General features: G+C 38.2%; 1 protein-coding gene across 1 annotated transcript in view; it reads left to right on the top strand.

Annotated features, from left to right (window-relative positions):
* Nucleotides 1-14,312, top strand: part of IFT43 (intraflagellar transport 43) — a 116,651-nt gene that overhangs the window by 78,726 nt on the left and 23,613 nt on the right. The window contains exons 4-5 of the mRNA XM_001374626.5: nt 6,749-6,781; nt 7,455-7,501. Of these exons, the coding sequence (XP_001374663.2) occupies nt 6,749-6,781; nt 7,455-7,501 (80 nt within the window). The remainder of the gene's footprint in view (nt 1-6,748; nt 6,782-7,454; nt 7,502-14,312) is intronic.

The following is a 14,312-nucleotide window of genomic DNA, read 5'->3' as shown; positions in this document are numbered from 1 at the left end:
CCTTCCCTGGTCCATCCTAGTTAGAAGTGCCTTCCCCCCCCCACACACACACCTCATCTTATAACATTTGATGCATCTTCTATATACTTGTATTCTGATTTGTATTCTATCTATCAGTCTCCCCAGTGTATAAACTAACCCAGAGGAAGGACTGATTCTTATGAATGAAAAAAGCACTTATTAAGTGATTACTGTGTGCCAAATATTAAGTGCTCAGAATACAAATTTTTAAAAAATGGAAACAGCCCCTGCCTTCAAGGAGCTTACACTCAAATGGGAAAAGCCATACACATAGGTAATGGGAGGGGGAGCTTAGAGAGAGGCATATTGATGTTACAGAGATGCTGAGTGGTGTCATAGAGGGGATAAATAGGCATACCTATCCAGGAACAATGGCAAAGTTGCTTGATCATGGTTCATGATTGCTGAACTGGAGGATGGGAGGGATAAGAAGAAAATGTATGAACCTGCATTGTATACAGTAGATGCTTAATAAGTTTGTCAAAGTGAAGTTTTGTAGAGTGAACTTTTAGAACTTCTTGTAGTTTGTTTTTAATTATCCATTCTAAGAGAGAGGACACTTCCCATCATTGTGTTTATATGGATATTTGAAAAATCATAACTATTTTCTAGGAAAAAACACTGGCTATTTGCTTCCATTAAGCTTTTCACAAAACAAAGATGGATTATTAACAAAACCATACATCTGCATTTAATAATTATCATTGTTATGCTTCCTTTTCCTCCATTTGCCTTATCTGGATGGTCATCATCTTTAGGAGAGGATCATGTAGTATTTTTTTTAACCCTTACCATCTGTCTTAAGATCAATACTAAGTATTGGTTCCAAGACAGGAAAAGAGTAAGGGCCAATAATTGGGGTTAAGTGACTTGCCCAGGGTCACACAGCCAGGAAGTTTCTGAAGTCAGATTTGAACCCAGGACCTCCCAAATAGTCTAGTTTTGAAGATAAGAGTGCTGGACTTGGATTCAGAAAGATAAGAGTTCACATCCTACCTCTGATACTGGATGTGTGAGCCTCAGTTTTCCTGTCTACAGAAAGCAGGAGGAAAAGCCTATAATATTTACCTCCTAGGGTTATTGTGAGGCTAAATTGATCTACTGAAGGTTAAGCTCTTGACAAACTTTAAGGCAGTATAGAAGGCCAATAATTATTATCATTATTATCCTTAATATGATATTAATTTAATAACATTATGTACAGCCTGAAATTAATGATACCATAATCCTTGGAAGATAAGGTCTCTCCTCTTCTAGAGAACCATATAAGGATAGGAAATAACTCTAAACCATAGCAGTTGCCGCATTATCCAGAAAGAGAAACATTAATATATGACAGCTACCACATTTATTTGACTCTGACCAGATTGGGGATCTAACATGCTGGAAAGGGGGGTGGGGAGCAATGTATTCCCAATCATGTTATTCAGTCTCCAGGGAGCAGAAGGTGGGGGAGAATATTTACTTTCATTGTACAGAGTTAAAACTTCATTCTGTAAAATGGCCAGAGCAATCAGCAAGTGATGGAGTATCTCTTAAAAAGAAATCTGGCATTTAATTAACTTTTCAAAGTGCTGGTTCAGCAACCTCCATGTTTTACATTTTGAATATTGAACAAGCATCCCTAATCTCTACTGAATTACTTCTTGGCTTGTTGGAGTAGAGAACAAGAGAACTACTATTTACCAGTCCCTTGAAGCTTCAACTCCATCATTTACAGTATTTGTATTGTGTGTCCTATCAAGAAAGGCAGATTCTTTAATTTTTGTGTTTGTAGGTTATCCAGGTCTCTTGCTCTTTCCCCTCCTTCTATCCAATTTGCCAGCCTTCGATTCCTTTCTACTAGAGGGGGGGCAGTTTAGAGAGGTGAAGTAAAATGTTCATCTGTCATTTCTGTTGCCACTTTGTGAGACAGTTTTAGTTTTGTAGAGGAGAGAGTTTAAATTGATGCCAAAAATAAAGTTTGGGCAACTATATATAGATTTTCATTCTCCATCATATTATTCTATGTTCTCCTTAAATAATTATGGAGAGTTGAAAATTGACTGTATATAGCTCTAGAAAGTCCAAATAGCTGTCTTAGGAGTACATGGAAATGTTTGTTCATTAAAAAAAAAGACATAATTTTGTACATGTCACATCACTACACAAATGTTCCAGGACCTAAGGTGAAACTTGGGAGATCTGGTTTCAAATAGTAGGTTTGCTGCTAACCCCTTATCACCTTAAATTTTATTTAGTTTCTCTGTGCCTCAGTTTTCTTCTCCGTAAAATGAAGATTATTCATTCAGCAAGGATTTTTTTTTTGATGCCTTCTGCCAAGTTTTGGGGGAGCTGTAATAATAAATAAGATATGGCCCCTGCCTTCAAGGAATTTGTAGTCTTGTAGGTCCAGAGATAAGATTGAATAGATAAATATAATACAAATGAGAACATGATAAATGTATTAGCAAAATATCAAGGTGCCATGAGATCAAATGAGAGAGAAATCTTTTTCATCTTGAGGCATCCCAGCAAGCTTCATGGACAAAGTGGCATTTGTGCTGGACCTGAAAGAATTCATTTTCACTCCTCGACCATCAATAAAAAAAGGTGGATTTTAGCAAAAGAGAGAAATTTCAATTTCTATTGTTAAAAACCTGAAGTGAGCAGGGAATCTATTATTCAAAACAAAACAAAAACAAAAAAAATCTTAAGAAACATCAACAAAACTGGATGTGGTGGTACACATCATTGATCCATACTGCTCGGAAGGCTGAGATTGGTGGATCCCTTGAGTTTGGGAGTTATGATCTTCAGTATTACCAAAGCCAACCAATATGGCAAGCTCCTGGGATCAGAAGGCAACCAGACTAAGGAGAGACAGTTTCAGATGTGGATGAGATAAGATAGAGAGAAAGAGAGGAAGGCAGAGGAGAAAGGAAGAGAAAGAAAGGGAGGAAACGGGAGAGAGAGAAAGGATGGGTGGGAGAAAAGAGATAGGCAGAAGGAGAGAGAAAAGGAAGGATGAAGAAGAATAGAAAGGGGAAAGGAGGAAAGGAGGGGGAGGGAGAGACAAAGAAAGGAAGGAAGGCAGATAAATCCATAGATATGAAAAATTTAGGCAGGTAACCATTCACATGTTTCAGGGAGGAAAATAGAGGCAATTTGAGTAGGAAGGCACTAGCATCTCGTCCCCATACTGCCTACTTTCTAGCCAACATCCTCCTTTATGCTGGTCCTCATGTTGAATTCCCTCTGCTCTGATAAGCAAGCTTTCACCTTATCCTTCCAGAGACCAGACCTCTAGCCCTGATTACCTCTTCCCTGAGCCATGTAGTCTTTTTTCCCTCCCCACTTCACCTTCTCATTTTAAAAACCTCTTTTTGAGGTGGTAGTGGTGTTTTTTCATTAGAATGGAAGTTTCTTGAAGAAAAGGATTGTCTTGCTTACTTGTGATTCTGTTCCCACTGCTTAGAACCAAGCCTGACATAAAGTTTGTTGGTTGTTTCTGTTGTGTCCAACTCCATTTGGGGTTTTCTTGGCTGAAATTCTGGAGTGATTTGGCATTTTCTTCTCCAACTCTTTTGCTAGATGGGGAAACTGAGGTAAATAGGATTAAGTGACTTGCCCAGGATTATATAGCTAGTAAGTGTCTGAGGCTGGATTTGAACTCGGGAAGATGAGTTTTCCGATGTCAAGCCTGATATTCTATCCACTGTACCACTTCGCTGCCCTAACATATAATAAGCACTTAATGAATGCTTTATCCATTCAGAAGAGCTTTATGTAGATGATATATCAACTGTACCTTGAAGAAAACTAGGTATTTTTCTTAGAAAAGCTGAAGAAAATGTTTTTCAAGCAGGGGGCTGCCATGTAAAGGCACAAAGATGGAAGATGTAGTGTCATGTATATAGAGCAATAAGGAGGACAGTTTGACTTGACTTTAGTGTACATGGAGAGAAGAAATGTGAAATAAGACTGGAAAGATAAATTGAGGCCAGGATGTGAAGTGTTTAAAATGTCAAAAATCTTCCATGTAACGGGACCTACTGGAATATATTCAATAGAAGAGGAACATGGTTGGATTTATACTTTAGGTAAAAAATCACTTTTGTAGTTGCATGAAGGACAGATTGGAATAGGGAGAGACTTAGGTAGAGAAATCAATTAAGAAGCTATTGCAAGTCCAATGACAGATTGATGAGGGCCTGACCTAGGGTGGTGGTTGTTTGATTGGAGAGAAGGGGATGTATATAAGAGATTTTATAGAAGTAGAATCAACTAGATTTGACAACTGGTCAGATATGTGGAATGAGTAAGAATGAAGAGTTAAGGATGAATTTGAGGTTCTGAACCTGGGTGGTTGGAATAATAGTGGTACCTTCAACAGGAATAGCATCAGTAGCAGTCTTAAAAAAATTACAATTAGATCACCATTAGTTTGGCAAATAATTCCCTAGAAGCATCACGTGTATTCAAGTTTACATTATTTGAAGTAATTATGTAGAATATGGGAATTGGTTCTAGTCCAATGGAAATAGGCAGTGTGAATTTGGAAAAATACACTACTTCAAAGGATTCATTGTTTGCACTAATTGGGACCTAGATGTATTCATTATGACCCAGTTAGATATGTACTAGGGATGCAAGCATGGTTCAACATTAAATTATTAGCATAATAATAATAGTAAACAACTAATACAAAAGCTACATAATTGCATCAATACAAAAAAGGCCTTTTTGGTAAAACACACACACATACACACACATACACCAGATAGAGGGAAGGACCTTTCCCTAATATGATCACCTTTTATCTCAAAACTAGAGCTAGCATTATGATAAGAGAACATTTAGAGCTTTCCTTGTAAGTTCAAGGATGAGATAATGATGCTTTCTTTATCCACTCTTATTTGATATATTGCTATAATTGCTAGCTATAACCACAAGACAAGAGAAAGAAATTAAGAGAACAAACATTGACAAAGGGAACACAAAATTATCCGTGTTTGCAGACAATATGATACTTTATTTAGGAAACTCTTTATCCAGCAAAATAAACTAATCAAGACAATTGCTTCATCCAAGGAGCAAGATTTAAACTATCCAGAAAATAATCAGCTTTTTTCATATTACTAATAGAAAGGAGAAAAGAAAAATTCTACTTTATCTATAAAATACATAAACTGTGGAAATTAACCCATCGAAGAAGAAAGAGGATTTATAAAAATACAACTATAAAACAGTCTTTATAGAAATCAAGAAAGAGATGTTAAAGATAATTGGAGAGATGTTCAATATTCATGACTGGATCATACCAATATAATAAAAATGATTTTATTACAAAAATTAACCTACATATTTAGTACTATGTCAATCATACTACCAAGGGAGAAACTTTAAAGGAGTAGAGAAAAAAATCAAAATTCATATGAAGGAATATGAAGTAATGAATGTTAAGGGGAAAATGAACAAAAAAGGAAATGAAGAGGAGCTAATTATCAGATTACTAGATCTCATGTTATATTATAAAGCAGTAATTATCCAAACTCTGGTATTGGTTAAAAAAATAGATACTTAAATATATTGGTATAGCATCCTAATGGATCCTAATGGATGTATTTGCTCAACTTGAGAATACAGATTACTGGAGGAATCTTTTTTTAATACAAACTGCTAGAAAAAAACTAGAAAGCGACTTGGTAGAAAATGGGTATACACCAATATCGTATTCATTTGCTTTTGTCCATTCCTCCGATTTCACTGGTGTTCTAGGGAAGTCCCACTGAGAAAACTCCTTCTACTGTTACCCACTGACACTTGGTCTACAGTTTGTTGGCTTGGATAGTTCCCTGAAAGATGGAGAGGTTAAGTCACTTTTAGCACATATATGTTGAGGATCTGAACCCTAGTTTTCCTGTTTGGAGGTCAGCTCTTTATACTCTCCACCATCCTACCTCTCGTTTTGTGTCATATACTGCATATATTCTGAATGGATACTAGACTGAAATACAATGTGTCACATTTTTTTAATTAGAAAAAATGGAAGACAAGATCTTTGACAGATATAATTATAGGGAAACTTAACCAAATTAGAGATAGAGGAGATTATTAAAGGCAAAAGAAATAATTTGTATACATAAGATTAAAAGCCATATAAATGAACAAAATCAATGCAACTAGACTAAATTAGTTTGAAGAACAGGTATGGATTGGGGGTAAAACTTCACATTCACCATTTTAATAATCTAACATGTAAAATCTAGAGGCATTTAGAAGGCTAAGCTATTTTACATAGTAGATAAGATGTCAAAAGAAATAGGCAGCTTCTAAAAGAAGAAATAGAAACTTTTGGTAAGAGATAAGATGAAACACTTAAACACTTCATTCACAATCTACAAAGTGTATCCCTTGGGCCTATTTTGACTAGGCTTCTCCTTACCACACATATACCCATTCCTTTTCAACAGATAAGATCACAAGTTTTTTTGTTTTTGTTTTTAATTCTTATCTTCTACCTTAGAAAACATTTTTGTGTATAGATTTTAAGGCAGAAGAGCAGTAAGGGTTAGTCACTGAGGGTTAAATGACTTGTTCAGGGTTACACAGCTTGGAAGTGTCTGAAGCCAGATTTGAAACCAGGATCTCCCATCTCCAGACCTGGCTCTTTATCCACTGAGCCACTAGCTTCCCCCAACTATTAGGTTTTAATAACTGTGTTTTTTTCCCCTTATCTTTACAGATCAGGAAAGAAAGTTGCTGAAGAAGTAGAAGAGTAAGTTTTCCACATTTTTACAGAATTTAATAGTGTCTTAGTGTCTTTGTCAACAGTATGTATTCATGAATTGGACACACCCATATTCAAAAAGTGTGAATGTAGATTTGGCCATGATCTGGGGCTGGGAGAATAAATCTTGGTCTTGGGGCTTGGCTCCTGACTGTTCTCTAGAACTACGTGTGCAGAAGTTGGCATTGGTGCCCTGGGCTGTGGCTTAGACATGTGAGTCCTGGCACTAAGAGGAAACCTGTGCATCCTGCCTCAATAAAACTGACAGACACAATGAACCTGCACCCTACCTTTGCTATATTAAGGGGAGTTTTCATTCGAGTTTAACTTCATAGCTTAGTTGAAGGTAAAGTGTTACTAGCTAAATGTGGAGGGTAAAAACCTAGTTGTCTGACTCTGTGACTTTCATCTCCAAGGCAGAATGTAAACTGAAAACAGAGATGAGTTCATTTTTGCATCCCTAGCAGCTTGTACAATGTCTTACTTATAGTAGGTGCATACTAAAGATTTGTCGAACTGAATCAAATCTAAGATGACAGAAGAAGGGAAACAAATGACTCATTTAGCTATTGGAACAAGAAAAGGGGAAAAGTAGGAGTTTTCATTTTCCGTTTCTGTATTTGAAACTTTTTTCCTGTTTTTTTTTTCTTATGGGGAGTAGCCAGCGCCTCAGACAACGGAGTATGGAAGGATCTGATGATGGAGGAGGTGAGTCACCCCCTTGGTAAATGGGCTACTACAAGCATTCCTTGGGAAACAGTGGAAAGTCAAGAAAGAAAACAAACCCTAGCCAGGGCTGCTTCTGAAGTAGTCATCAAGGAAGAAGTTGCCTAGCAGATAGTATATTTGATCTTTATACATACATAATTATGTATATTTGCATAAAGAGAGCATATAGCCATCTTCCATCCATCATCTATCTATCCATCCATCCATTTATTTATCTATCTATTGAGATTATGTCATACAATAAGAAAGAGTATACAGATTCTTCGAAATTTGAAGTCAGCTGCTGACAGTCACTTTTATGTATACAAGAGTTACTGAAAATCAAGGAACAGAATGAAAGGAAAAACATGAACAGTTTCAGGGCTCCAATTTAAGTTCAAGGGTTAGACCCAAAAGAAAAGTTAAGTCCCAGGTGAGATCAAAGAGCCAAAAGGTCAGGAGTTCAGGGCATGCCCTGGGACTATGAAAAAAAACCTAGGAACAAATCCTAATAATTCTTCATGTGGTTCTTAGCATGCCACTTAACTTGAGCTGGAGATGTTCTGGCAGCCCTTATGGACAAGCCTACTCCTGGCTGCCAGATCTTGCTGTATGACTTCACCCAAACCCCTTTTAGCTGCCAAGTCTCTCCACCCTCCTAATAATCCCTCATGGCACTGTTAAATAAGGTGCCCTGTAATTCACTTTCCAAAATCTGGTTTCCCTAACATGTGTGTGAAATTGTCTTCTGCCAGCACTGACCTGGCAGCTGTGCATTGCTGCTGGACCCCAGCCAGGCTTTTGATCTGCCCATCCTCTCCGCTGTAGTTCTGTCTTCTGTTTCAGCCCTCAGCTGAACCGGACAGCAGTAGGACGAACCAGGAAAAATAGCTGACAGACTTGACAGGGCAGAGCCTGAGCCAGGACATTAACAAAGTTGTTAAGAAATGAGCAGGACAATAGGCATGGAGAATGTGACGGCTAACAACAGGTCCTCCCTACCTCTGACTCTCAGTGTTGAGCGATTCAGGAGTCCCAGGATTTTAGCAACTTGAAGGGAAGTGCTCAAAGGGACAGATCATTGGCACTGAGACTCTTATGAATGGCTCTGAGTGTTGGGTGAGCTTAATAATCAACTGAGTTCTTGAGAAACAGGCTGACAATTTTGGTCAATAGTATAGAAGTTGACTTATGTTGGTTTTAGGGGATGAAGAACAGGAAGTCTTGTAAGTTAAAAACAAACAAACAAAAGACATTAAATTCAGGAAAAAATTGCTCCACAGCCTTTTGGAAGGAGTTTTCTAATGAAACTCATAAAATGGAAGAAGAGTTAAAAGCATGAAAAACAGATGATTTGCTGATCATGCCTTCCTCCCTAGGCTAGACATGCCTTTCTTTTTACCCCTAGGGTCATAAAACTTCACTTTGTCTGACCTTCTTCCCCACTAGCTTCAGAGGACTTCTAGTGAGAGAGAGGATTCCATGGACTCACACAATTTATGAACCAAAACTCCTAAATGTGAAAGTGTATATGGGTTGTAGGTGGAATTCAAAAGCTGCTGCTTCACATCCTAGAATCTTAGACCATTAGAACCAAAGGGACCTTTGCAGTCAAACTCTTCAGTTACCATCTTGAGAAGTATGGAGGGATGGGATAGAGGGACAGAACATGGATTGTAGGGTATCAGATTAAGAAAATTGTATCTACGTGTTTGGGTTCCAAATTAGGAACTTAAAAAGTTGAAGTAATTTTCTCTGAGTTGAGATTCTTTAGCAGAGGCAGAGTTGAGACTAGACTCTCTCATGGAAAGCATAATAATAATGTTTTTTAAAAATATCTAGCATTTATATAATGCTTTAAGGTTTGCAGAGCACTTTACAGGTAGTTCATTTCATCCGCACAATAACCCTGGGAGGTAGGTGCTATTATTTCCCCCATTTTACAGATGAGCAAACTGAGCCAAGAAGTGTCTGAGGTTGGATCTGAACTCAGGTCTTCCAGACTCCCAAATCCATTTTACTACTTAGCTGCCTCTGGGCATCTAATTATAATTATTATTGACAGTCATAATGCCTTAAGGTTTACAAAGTGTTTTTTACATGTGTCATCCTATTTAATCCTTATAAAAATTATAGGTATTATTACCTCCATTTTACAAATGAGGAAATTGATGGGAGAGAGACTTAATATAACTTGCCTGTAGTCATTCATTTAAGAAAGCATGAGAGCTGGAATTTAAACCCAAACTCCAAGGCTAGCTATTTTTAAAAAAACCCTTACCTTCTGTCTTAGAAGAAATATGAAGTATTGGTTCCAAGGCAGAAGATCAGTAAGGACTAGGCAATGGGGGTTAAGTGACTTGCCCAGGGTCACCAGCTAGGAAGTATCTGAGGTCAAATTTGAACCCAGAACCTCTCATCTCTAGGCTTGATTCTCCATCCACAGAGCCAGCTCACTGCTCCCAAAATACATGATTGAAATTGGAGCTAAATTTTACATTGTTTACTTCTGAGCTAAAGGCAGGTTGTAAAAGATTGTCAGTCTCCAAATCTTTTGTTTTCTTTTAAGTTGAAAGCTTTTGAAAACTGGCTAAAACCTCAACCTGGTTCATTCTCAGGCTTATATCTCTTATAGCATTCTGGGCACCTCTGAAACAGGGGCCTCTTTCTGATGGCTACCTGCCACAGCCTGGGCGGCACCACCTTCCTCCCCTTGTAGGACTTGGCTGGAGAGCCCTGCCTCTCTGCATCTCGGGGGCTATGTTTGGACAGGACTAAATACATTGACAACCTTAGGGATAAGAAAGCCTCCTGACCAACCCCACCAAAAATGTTCAATTCCTAAAGGACAGGCCCAGTTGAGCTACTTCTAGTGACTTTTAGCCAGGGGCGACGGGGGGCTTAATTCAGTAAGTGTAGCAATCTGAGTGATCTGAGAGAGTGGAGTTTAAGGGTAATTGCTCAATTTTCTGTCCCTGTCAACAGGGAAAATGGGTAAAAGTGGCCGAACATGGCCAAGCATCGAAGCTGGATGAGATCTGAGATGCTGGGCTGTCAATGGAATGAGAAAAATGCTGTCGGTGGGAGGAGTCCATCTCCCTGTCTCTCCCCCAGCATCTCTGCCTTGCTCTCCCTGAGCTCCTTCTCTTTCCTTTTCTAATCCCAGACCACTTTTGTTACCCCATTCCATAAGGAATCACTTTGGAGCCTAGTCAGCTTTTGTTTGGAGAAATAAAAATTATTTTTAAAAGAATTCTTTAAAAATAAAATTAGGACACAGTTACTTTTTTTCCTCTTTTCTTAAGAAATGAAAATTTTTTCTGAGATTTTTTTATTACATTGGCATTTATACCTTTTTTAAAAAATCCTTCCATCTTAGAGTCAATCCTGTGTATTGGTTCAAAGGAAAAAGAGTGGTAAGAGCTAGGCAATTTGGGTTAAGTGACTTGCCCAGGGTCACCCAGTGTGAGGTCACATTTGAACCCAGGACTTCTTGTCTCTAGGCCTGGCTCTCCATCCACTGAGCCACCTAGCTGCCTCCATTGGGATTTATCCTTTAGTTTTTCCTCTTTATTTGAACTTATAACTTTGTTGGATCAGACTTGATCTAGAATTATATAGTTCCTTCTAGTTGCCCTACCTGCCTGTAAAACTCATTAAAGTTTTCTCTTCTGAAGAATGAAGGACTAGATGACTTTAAGAGTCTCTTCTAGTATAAGTTTGTGGTCCTTTTGAAATGACATTAATGTTATTCTCTGTCTTGAAATTGATACTAAGTATTGGTTCTAAGGCAGAAGAGAGAGGTAAAGGCTGGGTAATAGGGGTTAAGTGACTTGCCCAGGGTCATACAGCTAGGAAGTGTCTGAGGCCAGATTTACCCAGGACCTCCTGTCTGTAGGCCTGGCTTATCTCTCCACTGAACTATGTAGCTGTACCTTCACTTTGCTTTTAAAACCTTTCACTTCTGAGAATATTTGGAGTATGGGTATATGTATGTGTATATTTATTTTTATATATTTATATTTCTTTATATTTAGATATACATATATAATTAAATAATTGTATATATATGTATATATATCACCATTTATTTAATTCTTCTGAAGCCATTGACTGTCTGGTTTGCTGAGCCCTGAAGTCTTGTCTTCCGACACATTTAGAAGAAGGTGTAAAGGAAGGCCCAGGGCAGGGGGCAACCCATTTGTCCCCCAGCTCAGAAGGACTCAATGAAGATGAGACAGAAACTCCAGTGAGGTGGAGCAGAATCTTCAGTCAATTAGACTCTTCCTTTCTTTTCTTTTCTATCAAATCTATAGAAATTACTTGTGGATAATGTATTCTTGTGCCTGTGGCAATTGGTGCACAGCATGAGAATTCTATTCAAAGGAGAGACATTTCTTAGCAGGTCGCAGGCCTTCCGTTTCGGGAGAAAGAGAGAGAGCCTCACTGGGGCTGTGTGAATTGAAATGTGGATGCTGATGAGTTTGCCTGGATTATCAAGACCCAAAGGACCATGCAAGGTGCTAGGGACATGGGAAATTAAGGTGGCAGTTCCCCCAGTAGTGCCTTTCTCCTGAAAGGATGAGAGGAATTTCATTTTGCATCTGAAAGACATGAGGGGGCAGCTGGGTGGTTCAGTGGATAGAGAGCCAGGCTTAGAACTGGGAGGTCCTAGGTTCAGATCTAGACTCAGACACTTCCTAGCTGTGTGACCCTTTAACCTCCATGGTCTCACCCTTACCGCTCTTCGATCTTGGAACCAATATCCAATATTAATTCTGAGGCAGAAGGTAAGGAGAAAGAAATGCTGGAGGGATCCCATGAAATTTGGAAGTTTGAATGAACAGTCAGGTCAGGTGGAAGCCATTCTGAGGCGAAGGGTGGAATTGATGGAGGTTATCACGTTCCTGTTACTATAACTAGCATGATAGTAGCTTTAAAGAGAATTAAAAGTGATAAGAACCCTATACTTATCACAGAATCTCAGATTTGGGAGATGCCAGAAGTCATATAGTGCAATATAGCAGAGCAGGAATACCTTCTCATCATTACTGACAAGTAGTTTTCCGGAGTCTGCTTTAAGACTTCTAATCACATGGGACTCACTACCTCTTGAAGCAATCCATTGCACGTTTAAAAAAAAAAAATCCTTGTCTTCCATCAATACTAATACTGGTTCCAAGGCAGAAAAGTGGTAAAGTCTAGGCATTGGGGATTAAGTGACTTGCCCAGGGTCACACAGCTAGAAAGTGTCTGAGGCCAGATTTGAACCCAGGTACTCCTGTCTCTAAACCTGGCCCTCAATCCACTGAGCCACCCAGCTGTGCCTCCATTTCACTTTTGATCAGCTCTAATGACAAGTAGGTTTTTCCTTATTTTGAATCCAAACCTGCAGGTAACTTTTACCCATTGCTCATATTGTTCCCTCTCTGAGGCCATATTTTTAAAAAATCTATGTTGATTTTGAAGTTGAAGACTTGGCTCTTTAAAATCTGTATCTACTACTCACTACTTTATCCTTGTGGACAATTTACTTATGCCCTTTGGGCCTGCTCTCTAAATTGAGAGGTCTAGAGGTCTCTAACTTTTTAAAAATCTTAGGATTTCAAGTCTGTTCCTTCTTCTTCCTGATAGTCCTTCCTCTTTTCTCCAGGTTCCTCAAGATCCATCATTCAGTCCTTGTATGATATAGTTTTAAGTTTAACCTTACCACTCTAGGCATTGCTTTCTGGAAACATTCTACCTATGAACTTGCTTTTGAAAATGAGACACCCAGAACTACACATAGTCCTTTAGTTATCATCTGGCCAGGGCAGACAATACAATAGAATTTTAACCTTTCTTATTCTATACACTATTAAAGCATGATTGAATATATGACAGGCAATTCTTTAAGACTGAGTTGTTAGCAAATTGCTACTCTGTATCAGAGAGGTTCTACATTAGAAGTTCTCTGAGTGGATGAAATCATAGACCTGTATATGTAAAAAAGATCCTGTTAATGTTTCTGAATTCTGTCACACTTTTGACTCTCATGGAATCCCTTAAAAACCTCATCTTTCCCCCATGAATTATTATTTACCTACATTTCACCCATTCAGTATTTGTACAATTAATGTTTCTTCATGCAATTAATTTTTTAACCTGTGTAGAATTCTCTTTCTCTCTCTCTCTCTCTCTCTCTCTCTCTCTCTCTCTCTCTCTCTCTCTCTCTCTCTCTCTCTCTCTCTCTGTCTCTGTCTCTCTCCCTCCTGTTTCTTTTTTCTCCCTCCCTCTCTCTCCCTATTTACCTCCCTTTCTTTTTTTCAACTCTAGGGGGAAAGGGAAAAGGCTAGACAGAGTTGAGCTACTTGCCCAAGGCCACACAACTAAGGAGTATCTATGGACAGATTTGAATCCAGATCCTCCCAACTCCAGGCCTGACTCTCTAAACTCTGTGTCACCCAACTGTCCCTGATCAAATTTCATCTTATTTGATTTATCTCTTTGTTCTAGCATGTTCAATATTTTTTGGATCCTAAGTCTGTGTCATCTTGCACATTAACTACATATATTAAGTTTTGATACTCACTTTAAATTAATTTCAATTTGCACATTAACTACATATATTAAGTTTTGATACTCACTTTAAATTAATTTCAATTAAAATCTAATTTTCCTTTTTATTATTAAGAACTTAAACACCAACAAACATTTCTTTTTTCAAAGACAAACAAAAGAAAAATACATAAGAATCCGACAAGTGTGCAGGTTGGGTTTTTGGGGTCTGTTTAAAAACTTTTTTTAAAACCCTTACCTAGAATTAATACTG

This window comes from Monodelphis domestica, chromosome 1, assembly GCF_027887165.1.
Source record: "Monodelphis domestica isolate mMonDom1 chromosome 1, mMonDom1.pri, whole genome shotgun sequence".
Classification (NCBI taxonomy): Eukaryota; Metazoa; Chordata; class Mammalia; order Didelphimorphia; family Didelphidae; genus Monodelphis; species Monodelphis domestica.
Note: the sequence above shows the minus strand (reverse complement) of the source record. Positions and strands in the feature narration are given on the sequence as shown.